Source organism: Centrocercus urophasianus, unplaced genomic scaffold (assembly GCF_019232065.1).
Source record: "Centrocercus urophasianus isolate 14NV4802_14NV808 unplaced genomic scaffold, USGS_Curo_1.0 seq_11, whole genome shotgun sequence".
Classification (NCBI taxonomy): Eukaryota; Metazoa; Chordata; class Aves; order Galliformes; family Phasianidae; genus Centrocercus; species Centrocercus urophasianus.
The window spans coordinates 14,730,801-14,749,982 of NW_024884253.1; the positions used below are offsets into that span (position 1 = coordinate 14,730,801).

Here is a 19,182-nt window from a genome sequence, read left to right on the forward strand (position 1 = left end):
GAAGCATTAAATTTGGAGCGACCCACATACAAATTAACTTCAAGAATGTGACTGCTTATACACTTATGAAACGTAATTATGGAAATTCTTTTCTTTCCTTTGAAATAGCTTATCTTCCATTTTAAGTGAATTCATTTTCAAAATGTTCTTTTTGTGTGTGCATGCATGTGTGTGTATGTACTTCTTTTGCAACTTTACAATGTATAATTTCTTTAATAAGGATAATTATAATTTCTTTAATAAGGTAAAATAATAGTTCATAGAGCTTCTTGTATGAAATAACTGAACTATCATTTAATTGTGTCACCGTTTTATACATTATATATCTTCTACATTCCATTCTCACTAATATATGTTAAAATGCATATTCTCATTCAGCTTCACATGCCTCTGCACAAACCTTTTCCTGCAGTTTCCTTACTGTTTTTGTTTACAAATGCAGTTAAACAATTATCATGTTCTATACCACTGTACCTTGCTTAACTGCATTGTATTTATTCCAGTTAAAGACAAACGAGGAATTGATTTAGTATTCAGATGAAAACTGTTAGAAGCATTGATTCAAAATAGCAGCATTAGATTACTTTTGTGCAATCACTTTATATTTTTATGCTCTTACTTTGAAATATTATTTAGATTGTAGCTCCAGTATTTAACATTAATAAATAAAAATATTTCCAGGTTGCTTTCTGTTGTTTCTTAGTTGTTCTTAGCACAAGTCTTGTTTTTCTCCTTAAAAAATATATATATCTATATTAATTCTGTAGTTCTACTCACCTCCTAACTACTGCCTGTAAAATAAGATATTTTTCACCATGTTTTGCTTCTCAGTTTACTGTCCTTAAAAGGTTTTTGTGGAAGAGCCTTTGTGTTAAGCTTTTTGGACGTTCAAAGAAGTCATACTTCTTGTTGCTTCTCTGTGACCTATTTTGGTGACTCTGTTCTCTAGACATACTTTTTCTTTGTTTTTCTCACAGTCTAAGTTGTTTTGTCTGTTCACATAACCTATGAATTATGCTCTTCTGAATGTTACAACTTTCCTGTTTGTGTTCATCAATTTTCCAAAAAATGAAGGATGAATATCTCTTTAGTTGAGAATATTACTTGCTGGAGCTGTGGCATCTAATTCACTGCATTTTATCTGTCAATTTAACTGGAAGATTAAAATTAACAGACAATGACCTCAAAATATATAAACTGAATAATACATGTTTTTGTTTACTTTCTGTTTTTTGAAGGCAGAAGTCATGAAAGACACCTAGTAAGGCTGTTTGGAACAGATGTCTTCTAATTGTGATCTAAATGCTCTGAGTGCTGTTAAGGCTCTCGTACCATACCTAGACACTACAGGACATTGTCCTCATCCTTGTCCTCTCATTCTAAAAGGATAACAATCGCAGGAATAAAACAGGAATTTTACTAAGCATTTTTTACTTTATTATAACAAGGGAGAAAACAGTACTAGTGACAGAGAAGGAAAAGACATTTCATTCAGAAGTATTCTGATTTTGCAGGTTGGACTTTTCTCTCCCTTATCTTGGAGAAGAGTTTTTAAAAAAATACACATTTTCAATTTTAAAGTGGATATTCATAGATGTTTGAGGGCAATATACTTTATTAATATAATTGTGTAGAGCAGTATTGGCTCTCCTTTTCTCTTTTTTTTCTTTCTTTCTTTTTTTTTTTTTTTCCCCCCCTTGGATTATTTTTTCAGGTGGTATGGTTATCTTAGCTCAAAGTAAAAGTAGCTATGCCATTCTGTATTCATTGAGGTCTTATCCTCATGAATTAATTATTAGGATTACAGAACTCCTTTCTCTAACTTTTTCAATAAATATTTTGCAGTGATAAATCCCAGGAAACATCATGTTAGAGAAAACGTAAGAGAAACATAGCAAGGAATGTCATATTTTTTGAACCTAGTAACTGCTCAGTGTAAATCAGTAAATTTTCTTTCATCTTTCTTGAGCTCATTAGCTGTAATAAGCTTCCTAATCTGGGTCACTCATTGAAGTGAAAAATTCACAGGATATGATCATACTTACCTGTTGTTAAGATTCAAGGTTTTCTGACCTCTAGAGACAGATAAGGATAACTGTAGCCAGTGTTTCAACATTTTTCTGTGGGCATTTAGAAAATCTTGTAATTCAGACACACGAAACCCCCCAGCACATTTCTTTACTATATCTTGATGTTAGCTTTCCCCCTTAACAGATAGTGCAGGTCACAGAAAGATTAAATAGGCAATAAATACCCATAGTATTAACAGACAAATGAAGTGGTGTTTGCTCTGAAAAAAGGTTTTAAAAGTGATCAATTGGTAATTAATTAATATTTTATTTTCTCTTGTTCTGACATACTTTTTTTTTTCATTTTACACAATAATTTTAAAGAACGATTAGGAAGCTGATAGAAATTGTATTTGCAAATATTTTAAAAGCTGAAAATAACAGTACACAATTTACTGCAATATAAATTTGAGTGAGAAAAGAATGCAGGCAACAGATAAAAGCAAAGACTGGAAAAAAATAGAAAAATGTAGTAATTGAATAAAGCAAATATTTAATGAAACAAAATAAAATAACAAAAATGGAAACAGGATATATAAGGTTTAAATGAATTCCATAACTTTATTTTAATTTTCCTTCTGTAGTAATATACTATGATATGATATCTCAAAGAAAATGATTGTAGTGGTGAAAGGAATGAGTTTTAACAGTGGGATAAATTGGTAACAGTTTTATTTCAAAAACTGAGATGTCTTTAGTTTTAAGTGCAGCATTTATCACTCAGCAGGAAATCTATTATGCAGGTTGGAGTTACCTGATATGTTTTCCTAGCTGTGGATTTTACACATAGTGGGACTTTCAGTGTTTATGGGTTTAAAATTAAAACAAACCCAGAATCTCACAACTCTATGAAAACATGAGCTTTAACTGTTTGAAAGGTGCGCAAGAACTTCTTTACAGTGAGGTGACGGAGCACTGGAACAGGCTGCCCAGGGAGGTGGTGGAGTCTCCTTCTCTGGAGATATTCAAGACCTGCCTGGATGCCTACCTGTGCGACCTGCTGTAGGGAACCTGCTTTGGCAGGGGGGTTGGACTCGATGATCTCTGGAGGTCCCTTCCAACCCCTACAATTCTGTGATTCTGTGATTCTGTGAAAGCAAAAAGAAAAAAGTTGATTTGACTTAATCTTGTCTACATGTAAAAAAAATGAAGATCAATTTATTATTGCCTGGACACATAAAAATTATTTAAAGAGATTATTTCAATTATTCTTTTTATTTCTGTTTATTTCTCTATGTGCAGACATTAACCCTATGAATATCTAAGATTGCAAATATTCATTAATCAATTCTGCATGAAAACAAGCACAGAATGTTTTGTGGTTTTGGTTAAGAGCATAATTAACTGTTGCAAAATCTATGATGATATCCATGAGTCATCACTGATCTTTCCTGATAAAGTACTATAAAGAAGAAGAATATGTGTTTTTATAAGGGAATAATTTACAAAGAGAAGAAATTTAAATCTTCTGATTTTCTTAATTATAAATATGATTTTGAAACATACTTCAATATTATTCAACTATTGCATTTCATCAGATTGAGAGAGCTTTCTATTTTTTTTTCACTTATTTAGAATTTCTGATGAAATATCATACGCTTTCTTGGTAGCAAGTGAATGATTTTTCTACAGATGTTTTGTGAGCAAAATTCTAAAAGAAAAGAAGTAATAAGGTTAAGAGAAAGTAGACCATGATTCCTAAATGAAAGTTAAAAATATGTGATTTTTTAACGTAAAGGGCAGGTCTGACTCTAACCAGAAGATTCTTAATGCCCAGCATTTCTTAATGCTTGGAGGTGTCTTTTAGAGTTAATCTCTTGATTCAAAGAATATCTAGTGGAAAGGTTTATTTTATTGCTGCTTATTATGCCTAAATCTAATGTAAACAAATTAAATTTTGAATGTAAATTTATTTTTATTTTCTCTTTAACCATATGTAAGCATTTTTCAGACAAGTATTAATTCACTTGCAATCTTGAATGAATCGTTTTGAAGGTAACCTTTGGATTGCCCTGTCTCTTTGTCTTCCTATTTTATTTTGTGTTTGTGAAGTACTGTGGGATTATCTCTGTACTTTGCTCCTGTACATATGCTGCACTTTCAGAGACTACAGGTGAACTTTATGACAAGATGTCAGTCACAAAACATAGGCTTTTTTATTTTTTTTTTCCCATGGAAATCTGCTTTCTTTAGGCTTTCAGATGAGTTTTACCAGTTACTCTGTTAATCAGCTCAAATCACTATAGCCTTCATATAGGGCTTCATATTACATATTCAAAGATCCTTTCCAATTTAACAATTACAATCTTAGAAGCATACAATTATAGCTGAGTCTGGATTTCTGATTGCACTGAGCAGCAGTTGCATTCCCTCCTCCCACATAAATCATATGAATTTTGCCACAGAAATTCATCAAAGTCCTTTACTTCCAAGAAGTAAGTGCTATTTGAAAAAGTTGTTAGATTCACTCTGCATAGATTCAAGCTTATTACACTGCGTTGATAACTTTGTCACATATCTCAAATTACAACAAAGTAATTAACAGAGACAGAAAAATATGATTATCTTTTTTTTGAAAATTCTAATTTCCATACACACTGGGTAAATTATTCATACTGGGTGTGGATTCTATTTTCATTTCACTGCACTGATAGTATAATCACACTCCTAATTATAGCGATAGTAAATAAGAGAGAAAAGAATATACCGCTCCTCATTTCTGTAAAAAATTCTATTGGCACAGTAGGCATTAATTGAAATTTTTTATTGCATCACATTTCACATGGATATAGAAGTTTTGCAGCACATGAAAAGAAGATATTTTGTGTAGGAAGAAGGAAGATACAGGGTTACTGTTATTATTATTATTATTTTAAGTGAATACTGTTCTTGCTCTTTAGCCCTTTTCAAATGCTTACAGTTGTTCCTTTAAAGCTGTTGCTATTATTCACTGATGTGATATGAGCTAGAGCATTATAAAGAGGGCATTCCTTTGCACCAGCAGCAAAGCTGATAAAATTTACATTGTATTTTTCTTAAAGAGCTGGTTAAACAGTATTGCTGTTTTTCACTGTTCTCTTCTTCACTTCTCTCTACCAGTGTTACCACATCCACATAAAGGTCTGATTTTAGAATTTGAGACTCTGTCCTGGAATTCTCTGTATCTTCCTCTTTTACAAAGGGAGAGAGTAGGTGAATATCCTACTGACTTTCTGCTCCCCCTGGATCTGGGAGAAACACATTGCAGTAAAGGAAGACAAAAAGTAATCAGATCTTGTCGTTACCAATGAAGTTTGCTGGCTTCACTTTGTATTGACGGAAGATGCTGTCCTTGCAAAACTAGCAATCTTGCTTTTGTGAATACTACAGTGAGAGCAGTGGTGACAGCAACTCTGTTCTGATACGTATGAGTAGGAACTGGAGACCTGCAATGTGCCCTGCTCAGGTAGCTCACCCTTCATGAAAGGCACAGGAAAATAAAGCACTATGAACATTAGAAGTATAATTTAGATGCCTTGGGAAGCTCTTTTGGGAAAATAAAAGGTATTAATATAATAATTTGAAATCACTAACTTACAAAGTTACTTTAGGCAGGATTCCTTTGCTTAACAGGAATCATTTTAAAAACAAGTTAATCTATGTACTGTCTCATCATAATCAGTAGAGACTTTATGGAGTCTATTTATTTGATTGTATAGTCTGATATGTATGAGTAGGTGCAATTGAACTTATTGTTCAGCATTCCATTGACAATAATAGGAACCTTGTTGTTAGGACACTATAAACACACACATTTAATAAAAATCTGTTCTTGCCCCTCATTTGTAAGCAGATGAAAGCAGAATAGATGTCATTATAGAAATATGAAGATGACACAACACTCTAGATTGCATTCAATAGACAGGATGCTGGATACACTAGTCAGAAGATGTGCAATTAAGACTGAAAAGATAATCTGCTGGTACAGAAGCAAAACATACATTTGTCTTTAATTCTGTATAATAATTTCAGTGAGAGTTAAGACTCTAGGGGGATGCAGAAAAGCAATGCCTGAAATCAACTTTTATATACCAGAATATACTATGAACAACCAGCTATTTTATGGTGTGTCATAGAATTGTATCATAGAATCATAGAATGGCCTGGGTTGAAAAGGATTCCAATGATCATCTAGTTTCAACTCCCCTGCTATGTGCAGGGTCGCCAACCATTAGACCAGGCTTCCCAGAGCCACATCCAGCCTTTTCTCAAATGCCTTCAGGGATGGGGCATCCACAACCCTCTAGGCAATCTGTTCCTGTGTGTCACCACCCTCTGAGTGAAAAACTTTCTCAATATCTAAAATAAATGTGTCAGTTTAAAACCATTCCCCATGTCCTATCACTATCCAACTATGTCATTTCTACTTACACCAGAATTTCACTTTGGCAGTATGATATCTTAATAAAGTTGTATATTGATATACCATCAAAGAATATGTAATTTAAAAAACTCATTAGATGGAAAAAATTATGAAGTTATATTCAGACATTACAATTAATTATGCTTCCTACTGCAACAACTATCCCTGAACACAAAGTGCCAGACAAGGTCTCTGGGACTTATTTCCATCTCTTCTTTGAAGTAATCAGTAATTTCTTTGCGTATGACAAAGAGCTTGAGAACAAGAGTTCATGCTAAAAAAAGGTAGAAAAATTACTCAAGAGTGGAAGTGGTTGGATTTTAAATATTTCGTTGTAAATCCACATTTGTCTGACTCTGTATTTGCTGGGCATGAAATTGTGAAGATTAACACACTAACTCTCTCTTACACTACGAGAGATACCTTCTATTTATTTCCATGGAAACTACAACAGATATGAAGAACATAGTAACACTGTTTGATTCTCAGGTATAAAAACTGTTTTTCAACATAGTAAACACCATTAGCTATGCATTTTTTGTCAGTGATGAACAAGAGCCTGCATACTGCATTTATAAAAACTATACCAACAGAAGTGGTCCATTGTTGCTGCTGCCATTGCAAAAACATACCATCAACCTCTCTCTGTGCTATCATCCATAAATGTTCAGCAAGTATCAAGAATGTCAGTGGGTACAATTTTTTTTCTGTGTGGAGGAATTCAGTTCCTCACCTTGTCTTCATATATGCTGCTATGTCAGATGTTATTTTTTCAGACTGCCTCTCTGCTGCCATCTGTCACATAGCAAAAAAATAGAATACTGGTGGGAAGGTTCAGCCCTTGCTGCCGTACCACGGATATTCACATCTGATGTCATAATTCAACAAATAATTTACTTTCGCGCAGTCCTCATATTTACTTTAAGATGCCAAGAGGATCTTTCTTTTTTTCTTTTTTTAATTATAAAATTAAAGCATTCAGTGTTAAGGAAAATTAACACTGAAAATTTTGTAAGGTAAGACATTGCTATTGTCTAATATTCAATATAAAGATACAATATATTCTGTCTGAGAAAGTTATGAAACACTTTTTTTTCTTGCTTAGCACTGAGCAAATTTCAATACTGTTCTGAGATTCTTTGCTACTAATGCAGTGGAGTTTGATTCAAAGTAATATCTTTCTTGTTTGGTCTAGTTTGTCATGTTAGATGGGATGATTATTCATTAGATGGTAGCAGTATTACCAACAATTTTTTGGAAATGTGGGATTCTGATTAATTTTAGAAATGCTAATAACAAAAGCAGATGTCAGAACTGAAAAATTGATGAGATCCAAAGAGTGAAAAGATGAAATAAGCTAAAACCAGAGTACTTAAATTAAAATATATAACAAAAAATTATATATGTTACTAACTTTATAGGAGGTGACACAGAACTTTGCAGAGTATTAATGACTGGGAGGGAGAAACTGAACGTTAGAAGTTGTGCCTTGAACCATTACCTAACAACTCTTCATTAAGTTTCAAGAAATAACTAATATAGATTTTCTGTGTGTACTGAAATAAGATGAAACTCAAGAAAAAAACTGAGGACAGAAATATGCATTTTTCCTGGGCATTAAGTACTTGTCTACTTTGTGTACTAGGCATTTGTGAATGCTTAGTATGCCTAGTGCATCTGCCAAAATGTCAAAATTTCTATCAGCAGATGCCGTAAAAAGTAATATGCCTAATTTCCTTGTTACATGCAAATGAACAAGAATACATTCAATCAACAATAAAATCTCTCTGTTTACAAGAATAATTTATTAAAACAGAATCATATAACTCTTTTCTCCAGCAGTTTTGCATGCTAAGTTCAACTATATTATCAAAGTTAGAATTATTGCATTAACATTTTGCCATCCATTTCTGTGTTTTTGGTGACTGTCTTTTTGAGATCTTTTTGGACGTTTTTTATATTCTTACATAGTTTCTATATGTTCTTTTTCTACTGGAATTTCTCATTTCCTTTTCTTCTAATTTTGCTTATCACAAATTCAGATTATTCAGCATGGTTGATTAAGCTTGGGACAGATGGGTCTGTTCAGCCTGGAGAAGAGAAGGGCATGGGGAGATCTGATAGCAGCCTTTCAGTATCTAAAGTGAGCCTATCAGAAAGGGGACAGACTCTTTAGCAGGGTCTGTTGTGATAGGGCAAGGGAAAGTGGTTTCTAAGAGAGGAAGTATTTAGGCTATAAGGAAAGGAACAGGTTACTCAGAGATGTGGTGAATGCCCCATCCTTGGAGACATTCAAAGTCAGTTTAGGCTGGGTTCTGAGCAATCTGATCTATTTGTAATTGTCCCTGTTCATTGCAGGGGAGCAGGGGAGTTGGACCTTTAAACATTCCTTCCAATTCAAATGGCTCTATGATTCTATCATTCCATGAATATAAGTTGTTGACAGAAATACAAAGAGTAACTGTCATTTACAGTTAACAAAAGAGATTTTGTTTCACACTGTGATAGTAATCAAACAGTACCCAGAGTAGCTGGATTTTTGTTTTTACTTTCAAAGAGGAAGGAAAGAATGACACCAAAGATATGATTAAATATTTATTGCTCTTTTCCCCTTTTTTTTTTAGTAAATTCTAAAAGCTTAACTCAAGTTTTAACTAGAGAAGAAGAGAGAAGATTCAGATTTTCTTAACTGTGATTACTGTATATAGTGATTTCTGCCACACTTTGTAATTGTGCAAAATCAGCTGGGATGGTTGAGTCAGTCGACGTCCTCTTCCTTGCCTCTCTCTCTTTGATTCACTGTCATAGTAAATACAGCTGCTTGTTGAAACTGCTCATCAGATGGAGTTTAAAACCCAGTTACTCCAGTTACATAAAATGATGTTCTTAGAAAGATTTTTACTCACTAAACTTTGTGTCTGGTTCAGTGCTCTTAATGACAGGAAATTCTAGGCTGTTTTATTTTAGAAAAGCCGTGGAAACTTCAGAATGGACACTTTAGTTTAATAATGCATTTTTTAAACCATAAGCAGACTTACCACAGCATGGTTATAATTATTTAAAAGTTTAACATAAAGGATTTGATACAAAACTAAAATTGTTTAAAATATGTAGCTTGATTTGAGATTCCTGGTTTAGAAAACAGAACTTTAAACAGAAAACTCAACTGAAAAATACAATATGAATATTCAGCTTTTGACAACCTCTAATTTCAAACTCCTTCCATGATTTTATTTTTGGGGAACTACAGGCCCATCAGCCTGACATTGCTGCCAGGAAGGGTTATGGAGCAGATTATCTTGAGGTACATCACATGGCATGTAAGGGACAAAGAGTGGATCAGGTAGAGCCAGCGTGAGTTCGTGAAAGGCAGGTCCTGCCTGAACAACCTCATTTCCTTCTAGGATTGAGTGAGCCACCTGGTGGATGAGGGAAAGACTGTTGGTGTAGTCTACCTAGGTTTCAGCAAAGTTTTCAACAGTCTCTCAGAGTATTCTCCTGCAGAAGCTGGCAGCCCATAGCTTAGACAGATAAACTCTTTGCTGGGTAAAAAACTAATCAGTCTCTTCTCCCGTGTAACAGCAATAGGACTAAGGGGAATGGCCCCAAGTTGCACTATGGAAGATTCAGTTTGGATTTTAGGAAATATTTCTTCTCTTAAAGAATGGTCAGGCACTGGAATGGGCTGCCCAGGGAAGTGATTGAGTTACCATCCCTGGAGGTATGTAAGAAATGTTTAGATGTACTGACCAACATGTTTTTTTGGGAAAAAAATTCATGATAGGGGAATGGTTAGACTGGATGATCTTAGATGTCTTTTCCAACCCTGGATGCTCTGAGATTCTGTGATCCATTTATAGGAAATGTGTCAGGAAACTGTTAGTTCAACTGTTTTCCTCACATTCAGTTGTCCACAGCTCTTTCATTTTTATAGTAGTTGCATAGTATATAATTCAGAAAATGAAAAAAATCAGAAACCAGATCCCGCCATTCCACGCAGTCAAAAACCATATGTGTGTCTATCTGTCTAATTATGGATATTTTTCTCCCTTCACTATGTCTTCGTAGTGATCTCTATTTCTCTCCCATCTTATCTTCTGCTCATCTTGCCCATCATCAGAAAAGTGGTATTTTTTAATATGTTCACTAAAGAGAGGAGTGAGATACTGCCTATTTAATTCAAATCTGGTTCCTATTTAGTTGAAAGGAGTTTTTGAGGTTTGGTTTTTTTACTCTTTGGAGTATATCAAAGACTGTATTTTTTCCAACTGCTGCTTCTCAAAGCATTTTAATTCTGCAGCACTCAGGTAGTTTAGGCTGCTGTATAAAACATGTCTCTTGGCAGAGAAACAGATCCATAATTTTTTCTTGATTCTCTAAGCAACGAGTTTTTTAAGCCATTTACAATCTTGTTAACATCACTTCAAGCCAGCATCATATTTTGCTTGATAATGTTTATTTCCTATCTTAAAGCTTATTATAAGGTGTTTTGTTTTTGTTAACCATTCTGTAGCTTTTTGTTTTATTGGTTTTTTAAATCATTTCTTTTTCTCTTCTTCTGAGTTTAGCTAAATCTGTGACATGGTAGGATTATGGCAAAAGCTTTTTTTCCTTTTCTTCCTTCTTTCTTCCTTTTTTTCAGAAATTAAATCTGTATGGATTTATTTTCAAATGTGACATTGATATTATGTCCTCTTTAGGGTTGCCAGGAAGCTGAGAGTCATGGACAAACTCCTGCTTGCACCCAGTTCTTTTGACTTTTCAAGTGGAAGGGTTGCAGGAAGAGTGGGTAGAAGGAGAAAAAATCAGGTGTTCAGAGGGTCAGAAAGGCACTTTCCATGATTTGTTATCCAAAAATGAAGAAGACATTGCACAGAATGTTTATTCTTATAGCTGGAAGAGAGAAGCGGGGTGTCAAAATACCGTTGAGATCAGAAATTTATTATTTGAATCCAAATAATCTGATTCCCCTGCATGTTTGGCAGCATTACTGTGTGTGAAGGTTATTAAATATGGCAGGCTTTCAGTCCCAGGGAGGATTTTTAATTCATTCTATGATGAAATTCCAAATGTCCTTTCTTGCTTTTACATCTACTTCAATTGCCCAGATGGTTGTTACATCTGAGAGATTGCTATTTTCTGGCTATACAAGCAGGAAGGCACTTTAAATCAACTGATCTCTTGTTTAAAAGGCATCTAAGAGGAATGAGAGAAAAGCACTGATATATCTTTAGAAGGAAAGTTAATTACATACTGGGGCTAAAGTCCTGAATTCAGACAACTTGTTGAAGCCAGACTTTCATTGCACGGCAGTAGTAGCAATGCTTTTAAAACAGAAACACGAGATTATTTCCTGTCAAGGAGTTGTGGAAGAAAAAAATAATAATAAATTAATGCCCAATGGTAGACAAAAATACAGTTTGTTTTTTTTTTTTAAATGACCATCTTCATCTGTTGGATGACATAGAGGATAATAGGTTTATGTTATGTCTTTTAAAGTTCCCCAAAGACTGATGACACTACTGAAGTTAATGCCTTTTTTATTTTAGTTATAGGATATGGCTATTTTTTTTTTCTGTTGCAGAATGTGAAATACATTTTTTAAATGAATTTTAATGACAAACAATATTTATTTCAATATATTTATCAAAAATATGGTGAATGTTTTTGTTAAACACCATCTAGTTTCTGTATTGGCTATTTGCAATTCAGCTCTTCAAAATGGAGTCTACGTGAACATGAGCAATCTTTTCATTTCCTAGACCTAAGGTTGTTTGTTAAAATAAAAACATTCTCAATGTTGTCACAAAGAGCAGAATCTGTTCTTCCTCTTCCACCTTTCACAGCTGAGACCTAGAGAATACTAAAATCCTTATCAACATTTTCAGGCTATACCAGAGAAATTAAACTTCGGAGGAAAAATAGTACTTCCTAGTTTACAGTAATGTTTGGTGTTCCACACCAACTCCAACAAGTTCTTTAAAACGCTGGAGAGCAGAAGCAAACAATGAAAGAGTTCTTCACCTGGGGAAGAACAACCACGTGCATTAAAACTTACAAGCTAATCTGTTGAAAAGAAACTCTACAAAGTAGGACCTTGTTGTCCTTCTACCTTACCTAGTAGAAAGCTCACTGTAAGAGCTGCTGTTCAGGAGAAAATGGAAGTATAAAAGATTCTTTGAGTACTGAGGTAAATACTCACGGAACTCTACATGAATAGAAAATAGTTTCTGAAACAGTAGCAACATTAATGCCTTCTATCTGGTGTGGATCCCTATCTTACTGCAAACTACCCTGAAGATGCAGAATACTTCTATTCTGTTGCTCTGTGGTTTTAGAGTTGCTGCTTGTATGTGTAGTTTTCACATTGAGCACAGGAGGAAATTGAAACTCAGAAGGTACAAAGAGTTTACATTGTTTTGGGAATGGACACAAATGAATGTCTTCAGTGTAAAAGTTAACTCATTTCTCAAAGCAATATAAGGAAAGTATACAAACTGCTAGGCATGTGAGGAAGGCAGAGAAAAAAGTGTAGAGTAGGAAGGAACTAAATCTAATACGTTATTTTAAGTGCTAAGAAACTCCTGAAAATATTATGAGAAACCACAGAAGCAAGTGGTTTCTCAAACAAGAGGACAAGGGAGAATAAGAAAACAGGAAGGATAAGCACACATAGGCACTATAAAATCTAAGATGATCTAAGATAACAGAAGAAGATCCAGTGCAAGAGAAGTAACCTAGGAAAATATTTCTTCCTGACTTATGGTCACCATGAAAATGACTTTTTGTTCCTTGTTGTCAAAGACAATGGGAAGATCAAAGAATATAAATAGAAAAAGCTGTTGCAGAAGAATGTGAAGAAAAGACAAATGAGTAATGTTGATGGATCCTGAACAGAGGAGGGACACCAGATGGAGGGTGGAATAACTTTGCAAATAGGTAGATTGCATGCACAAAAAAAGGGAGATGAACACAGATGATATAATTAAGGAATACTATGAGATAAGATTGACTTTGCTTTAAGTTGTATGGTAGTGAAAGAGATGAAAGATCAGTATACATAAAAATACATAAATATATATGTGTATATATATATCCTATGAGCAGCAAATCTTCCATTTTCTCAGTTTGCTCTTTAAGTAAAAGATAACAAGTACAAAATAATTCCTTAAAAAGAAGCAGGCAAGTACTTAGTATGTTCTTAGGGTGCTCATCCAACATGGTATAGTTATCTTACAGTGATGACTGCTGTCAACAGAGGAAATTAAACAAAAGGTGTGGAGAGCTTGGAAGGATGGCGCTGTGGAAATATATTATGAAACAGTATAGTTGAAGGAGCAAAAGAAAAAGATTACTCTATGCTACCAGTATAGTTATGAGACAAGCAAAAGCAAGGAGTAAAGATTTAGAATATTATTTGTCTTGATAGAAGGCAATGAATATTGAATACGGAGATAAGGAATTTACTGTGAACACAGACTGTGTGACTCCACAGTCACTCAAAGAATAATTGAAATCAGGAAGAGCAGTGGTGTTTTATGATTTCACAGTACATTAATCCACATAAGACTGATGAGATTTATACAGCTGAATTTTGACATCTAATAGGAAACTATAAAGAGAACTTTGAATCACTCTAACTGGTATAAACACCAGAGGTGTTGAATCTCTTCCCACTTAATGCACTAATCATTTTTCTTTTCTAGTGTAACTTAAATCTTTCAAATTATTTTTCTCATGCTTTCAATAAAGTCTTGCATTTAATGAAAAGAGTTTGCAAGCAAATTTTTTTCTGAATCCTAGCTGTGAATTCTAGATGAAAAAGATCACGGTCATTAAAGTAGACCTTAACAACAGATTTCTGGAAAAGAAGTTAAACTGATATATGTAGAGACTTAGCTATTTTAAATGTCTTTTTCAATGACTATGTTTGGAGGAAGAGCGAGATTTCTATGAAGTGGGTCATATGATGTGTTTAGTTATATTTAGTTTTGCAAAAAACATCATTCCAAACTATTTCTGAAATCCTAAATAAAATAACTTAGGCTAAACAATAAATAATATAAATATATAAAACTGACTTAAAAGTAGTAATGAGGACGAGAGATGTCAAAAGTGACAAATAAAACAGACTTTTAGCAATGAATGCTAAAGAACAAATGAAAGTGTAGTCACTGATGTGAAAATATATTCTTTAAGCTGACTGGCACGAAAAAGATAGTTAAAATTTACTACATGTATAGATGAGGCAAAGGAATCCCTAATACCTTTCTAAGATCTTCCACTCAATCTTTGTTTTACATATCTGTGATATACAGATAATAAGCTAGTAATCACACTTCATACTAGGAATATTTTCTCATACTGAAAATAAATAAGAAAAGTGTGATAAAAAAAAAAACTGTGCCTCTCTTCTGTTGTCAAGAAAACTTACATTACAGTGTAACAATTTGATGTATAAAATCCTAAAAGACTTCTGTTTCTTATTTCAGAGAAAAGTTTTCTGTACATTTAAATGCTCAACATGAAGGCAAACTTGTGAATGTGCCATAAAGAAGATGATTTAATGAGCTCAAATATATACATGTGTGCATAATTAGAGAATGACATCTCATCTGTTTGTAGTTTGTTATGAAGTATAATTCATGTTTCTATGAAATAGCATGCTGAGCAGCTGCTTCTCTCTGTTGATGAAATCTCCCTGCTAGTGGAATTTGCTTGCTCTGAGCAAGAGAAAGAAATGTTTCTGGGGCATAAAAGCCAAAGCAAGGGAACCGATCAAATTTTTAAAGGATCAGTTGTCTGGAGAGGGGCTGCAGAAACAAATATATATGTGTGTTTATGTGTATGTATATGCATATATATATAAGGACATAGAACAATTAAGAATTGCTGTAACTGAGATTTAGGACTGAGAACAAGAGCATAGAAAAACCCATGAGTACTCAGTAACCTGGGGGCATGTTTTTCTAATTATAGTTGTTTCATTTATTTTATTTTCCTTAGAAAAGAGTTTCTCTGTGCAGAAAAATATTTGCTAGTATTCTAAGAAAATCTAACTTTTGAATGTGGGAACTATTTTAAACATTTGGGGATATTCATATTAAAGGGAATCTATTGGCAGCTCTGTCCTTCAATCTTGATGCATTTGGGTATCAACATATAAGCTGCTCACTGTTCATATTAATATTTTATTTAAATATACACAAGTTTGTTTTTTTTCTGCTTACAAATACACAATAGATCTTCTTTACATGAGATAATACAGAGTTGTAACAGATGGCGATTTGACATTCAGCCTTTAAGTGCACAGTTTTCATAAAAGAGAATTAATGTTCAGAAAAAGCTTCTTCATAATATCCTTTCAGTCTCTTCCTGGCTGAACTGGGTATGAGCAGCAGAAGGTTTATGGTATAATCTGTAGCAGAACTGCACCAAAACAAAGAAAGTCATTGACTATGCAGTGGCTTCTCATCCTTTTTACAAAGAAAAAAAAGAAGGAACCAATACAAATATTTTGTCTCATATTAAGTCACAGATATTGTCTACATCAGTTTACAAAGACACCACCATATGTCTTTATATAGTGTTATATAGTGTAGAAAACACATGTGTTATGGTTGTTTTGCATTTAGTTTCCATGACTTATATTAAAATACAGTCTTCACCTTTCTAAACTCAGTGTTCGGTGAGAATTATTTTGATAAATTTATAGAAACCATGAATTGAAATTATACCTTTTAAAGAAGGTGATTTAATTCTACTTATTTATTTATTTATTTATTGCTAACTTCTGTTTCTTTGTTTGTTTATTTGTTTTAGGATTTATTTATACCTGTGGTGGAACTTTAAAAGGACTGAATGGCACTATAGAAAGCCCTGGCTTCCCATACGGATATCCAAATGGTGCAAATTGTACATGGGTTATAATAGCAGAAGAAAGAAACAGAATACAGATTGTCTTTCAGTCTTTTGCTCTTGAAGAAGAATATGATTATTTATCATTATATGATGGGCATCCTCATCCTGCAAACTTTAGGACAAGGTAAATAATAAATATTATTGAAATATAGCTTCTATTCAAGTATTTAAAAAGTATGGGGATATAATTAGTCTTAAATGCCTTTAAATTGTGAATTATTTTTTATTTAGACTGCAAGGTATGCTTTGTCCTTATTGATTGTTCTAATCTATTTATTCTAAGATTGTACTAATCTATTTGTGCTTTAATTCTATTTAAAGTACTAAAGAATTAGCCTTCATAAAAGTTATTGTCTCTACAAAATAATTAAGAAACATACAGTCATGGATAAATGAATGTAAAGTGAAAATGAGGTAGGGAAAATCTCAGTCTACATGATTTTGTGGAACTTTTGCAATTTTTGTGACAAGAGGATCTCTAGAGAGATTAGAAAAAGACAGTTCCTTTTGAAGTGGAAAAAAAATGTTTTTTTCTTTGTTTTGTGTGTGTCTGTAAGCATCTTCTCACACAAACGGATCAAAAGAGTGAAAAATTATTTGAAAAATCAAGAGCTTAATGAATCCCAGAATATAATTTTATTAGTGTATCATTCAGAGCCATTACATAAATGTCCACTTCTGGAAAGCTATAGTTTAAGTGAGATACATTTTCAATAGCAGTGTAAATCATATTGCTCATATATTTACTACTAATATTTATCATGATAAAGAATGCAGCATATATTCTCATTCAGGAAGCATCCAGTTTCATTTTCGCTTGCATAATGCTGCTCTAAAAAAAGGATCACACAGTCACAGAATCAATTAGGTAGGAAGGGACCTTGTGGCCAGGGTTGCCAACCACTTGATATGACTGCCACTAGATTAATCATGCCATGAAAGCCTTCAGGAATGGGGCACACGTAGCTTCTCCGGGCAGCCTGTGCCAGTGACTCACCACCGAGTGAAGAATTTCCTTCTAACATATAATTCAAATCTCCCCTCTTTTAGTTTAAAGCCATTTCTCCTTATCCTGTCACTGTCTGCTCATTGAAAAAGTGAGTATCCCTTCCACTTACAAACTCCCTTCAAGTACTGGAAGGCCACAATGAGGTCTCCCCAGAGCCTTTTTCTCTCCAAGGTAAACAAGCTCTGCTCTCTCAACCTTTCTTCACAAGAGAGGTGTTCCAGCCCTCTGATCATCTCTGTGGCCCTCCTTGGACCTGCTCCAAAATTTCTGCAATGGAGCTGCTGATCAAACTGAGGGAAAAGGAAATACGTCCATATTTCCTGTGGAAATCCCTGTGGAAGCAGGGATTCATGGCCTTGGAAGAAAAGGGATAGGGTTTCATAATGTTAAATATTATATAGCAGGTATTGATTTACTGATAATAATGTAAAAAAAATAAAGAGAGGAAGAACTCCAATCCAGAACCTGTTCTTCACAAGTAGGTAATACGTTACTAGAGGAAAATCAGAACAGTAAAACTCTTCATCTCAAGTGCAGGTTGTTAATTCTGTTTTTCAAATGCATAACATCCAGTAGATTTGGAAAAGAATGGGAAGGGTGGGAAGACAGTGTATTTTATTTTTTATCTGTTTGCATTCAAAAAACGTAATCAAATTTCATTTGTCATCATTTCCTTAATCTTATTGAAAGAGGTTTCTGCATGACATAAAGAAATTTCACAGTTGGGTTGTTTGTGAAGCTCATGGTCACTGACTCCATTCCCATACAGATTTGTATATCTCTGATTATTTTTCTCCTCAGATTTGAATCTTGTTGAATTTTTCAGTTATGAACTATCTTCAGTAATTGCTTTACAGACTTAACTGGTAAAAATGGCACTAAATGGCAGCTAAACAACCATAAATGAAAGAAAAGAATGTCAGATATGGCCATAAAAGAAAGTGCCCAAATATCTACTTCTATCTTTTATTTTATTGTATATGCTTGATCAAGCATATTGAATATGCTAGATATTTGCCTCAAACTATAAATAGAGAAAATTGAGAATAATTTAAAGCTGAGAAGACTATATATGTATTTATATTTCTATAAAACATATTTTTATCACCTAAAAATAAAGGCAGTTTGCAGAAAAAAATAATATTCTTGTGTTTGACTAAGCTTTCAGCATATTTCATTCTTCTGAGTATTTATATTTTCTCCCAGCTGTGACCAGAATGTTTATACAGCAGGTAGGGACAGTTAGGTAGCTGAGGACCAGAAACCCTAGATTGTAAATTAGTATATAGTCTGGACACTGGGGATGAACTGCAACAGAGTCCTAGGGCCCATGTGTAGGTGCAAGTGGGAATTGCAGCTCAAGCTGATCATGGCCAGGAAGGCTTGTTGGATTCCTTCAGGACTTGATTTAATATCTAGGACAAAATAAAAGGCAAGATTTGGATACTGCACAAAAATAGATAAGGGACTAACTACGTGAGTTTTTCACTGACTACTCTTCATATTACTCACTGAATTACTCACTCATACAGAAACAGCAATTAATTTTAAAACACGCAGTTAGTATTGGTGATATGATGTATATATAGGTGGCTAAGAGAATGACAACCCCAGTAGTGACATATACTTGTGTTTTACTTTACAATCTATATAATTGTTAGTACACCTATTTCTTAAGAAATTCCTGAGCATGGTATTTAATATACTTTCAATAAGTACCAAAGAGCTTTATTTTCTATTTTCTTTTTCCTCTCCTCTCCTCTCCTCTCCTCTCCTCTCCT

General features: G+C 33.7%; 1 protein-coding gene across 3 annotated transcripts in view; it reads left to right on the forward strand.

Moving 5' to 3' along the window:
- The window catches only part of CSMD3 (CUB and Sushi multiple domains 3), a 525,852-nt gene that overhangs the window by 60,526 nt on the left and 446,144 nt on the right, over positions 1–19,182 (forward strand). For all 3 annotated transcript variants that reach the window (XM_042839423.1, XM_042839431.1, XM_042839438.1), the window contains exon 2: positions 16,294–16,516. In XM_042839423.1, the coding sequence (XP_042695357.1) occupies positions 16,294–16,516 (223 nt within the window). The remainder of the gene's footprint in view (positions 1–16,293; positions 16,517–19,182) is intronic.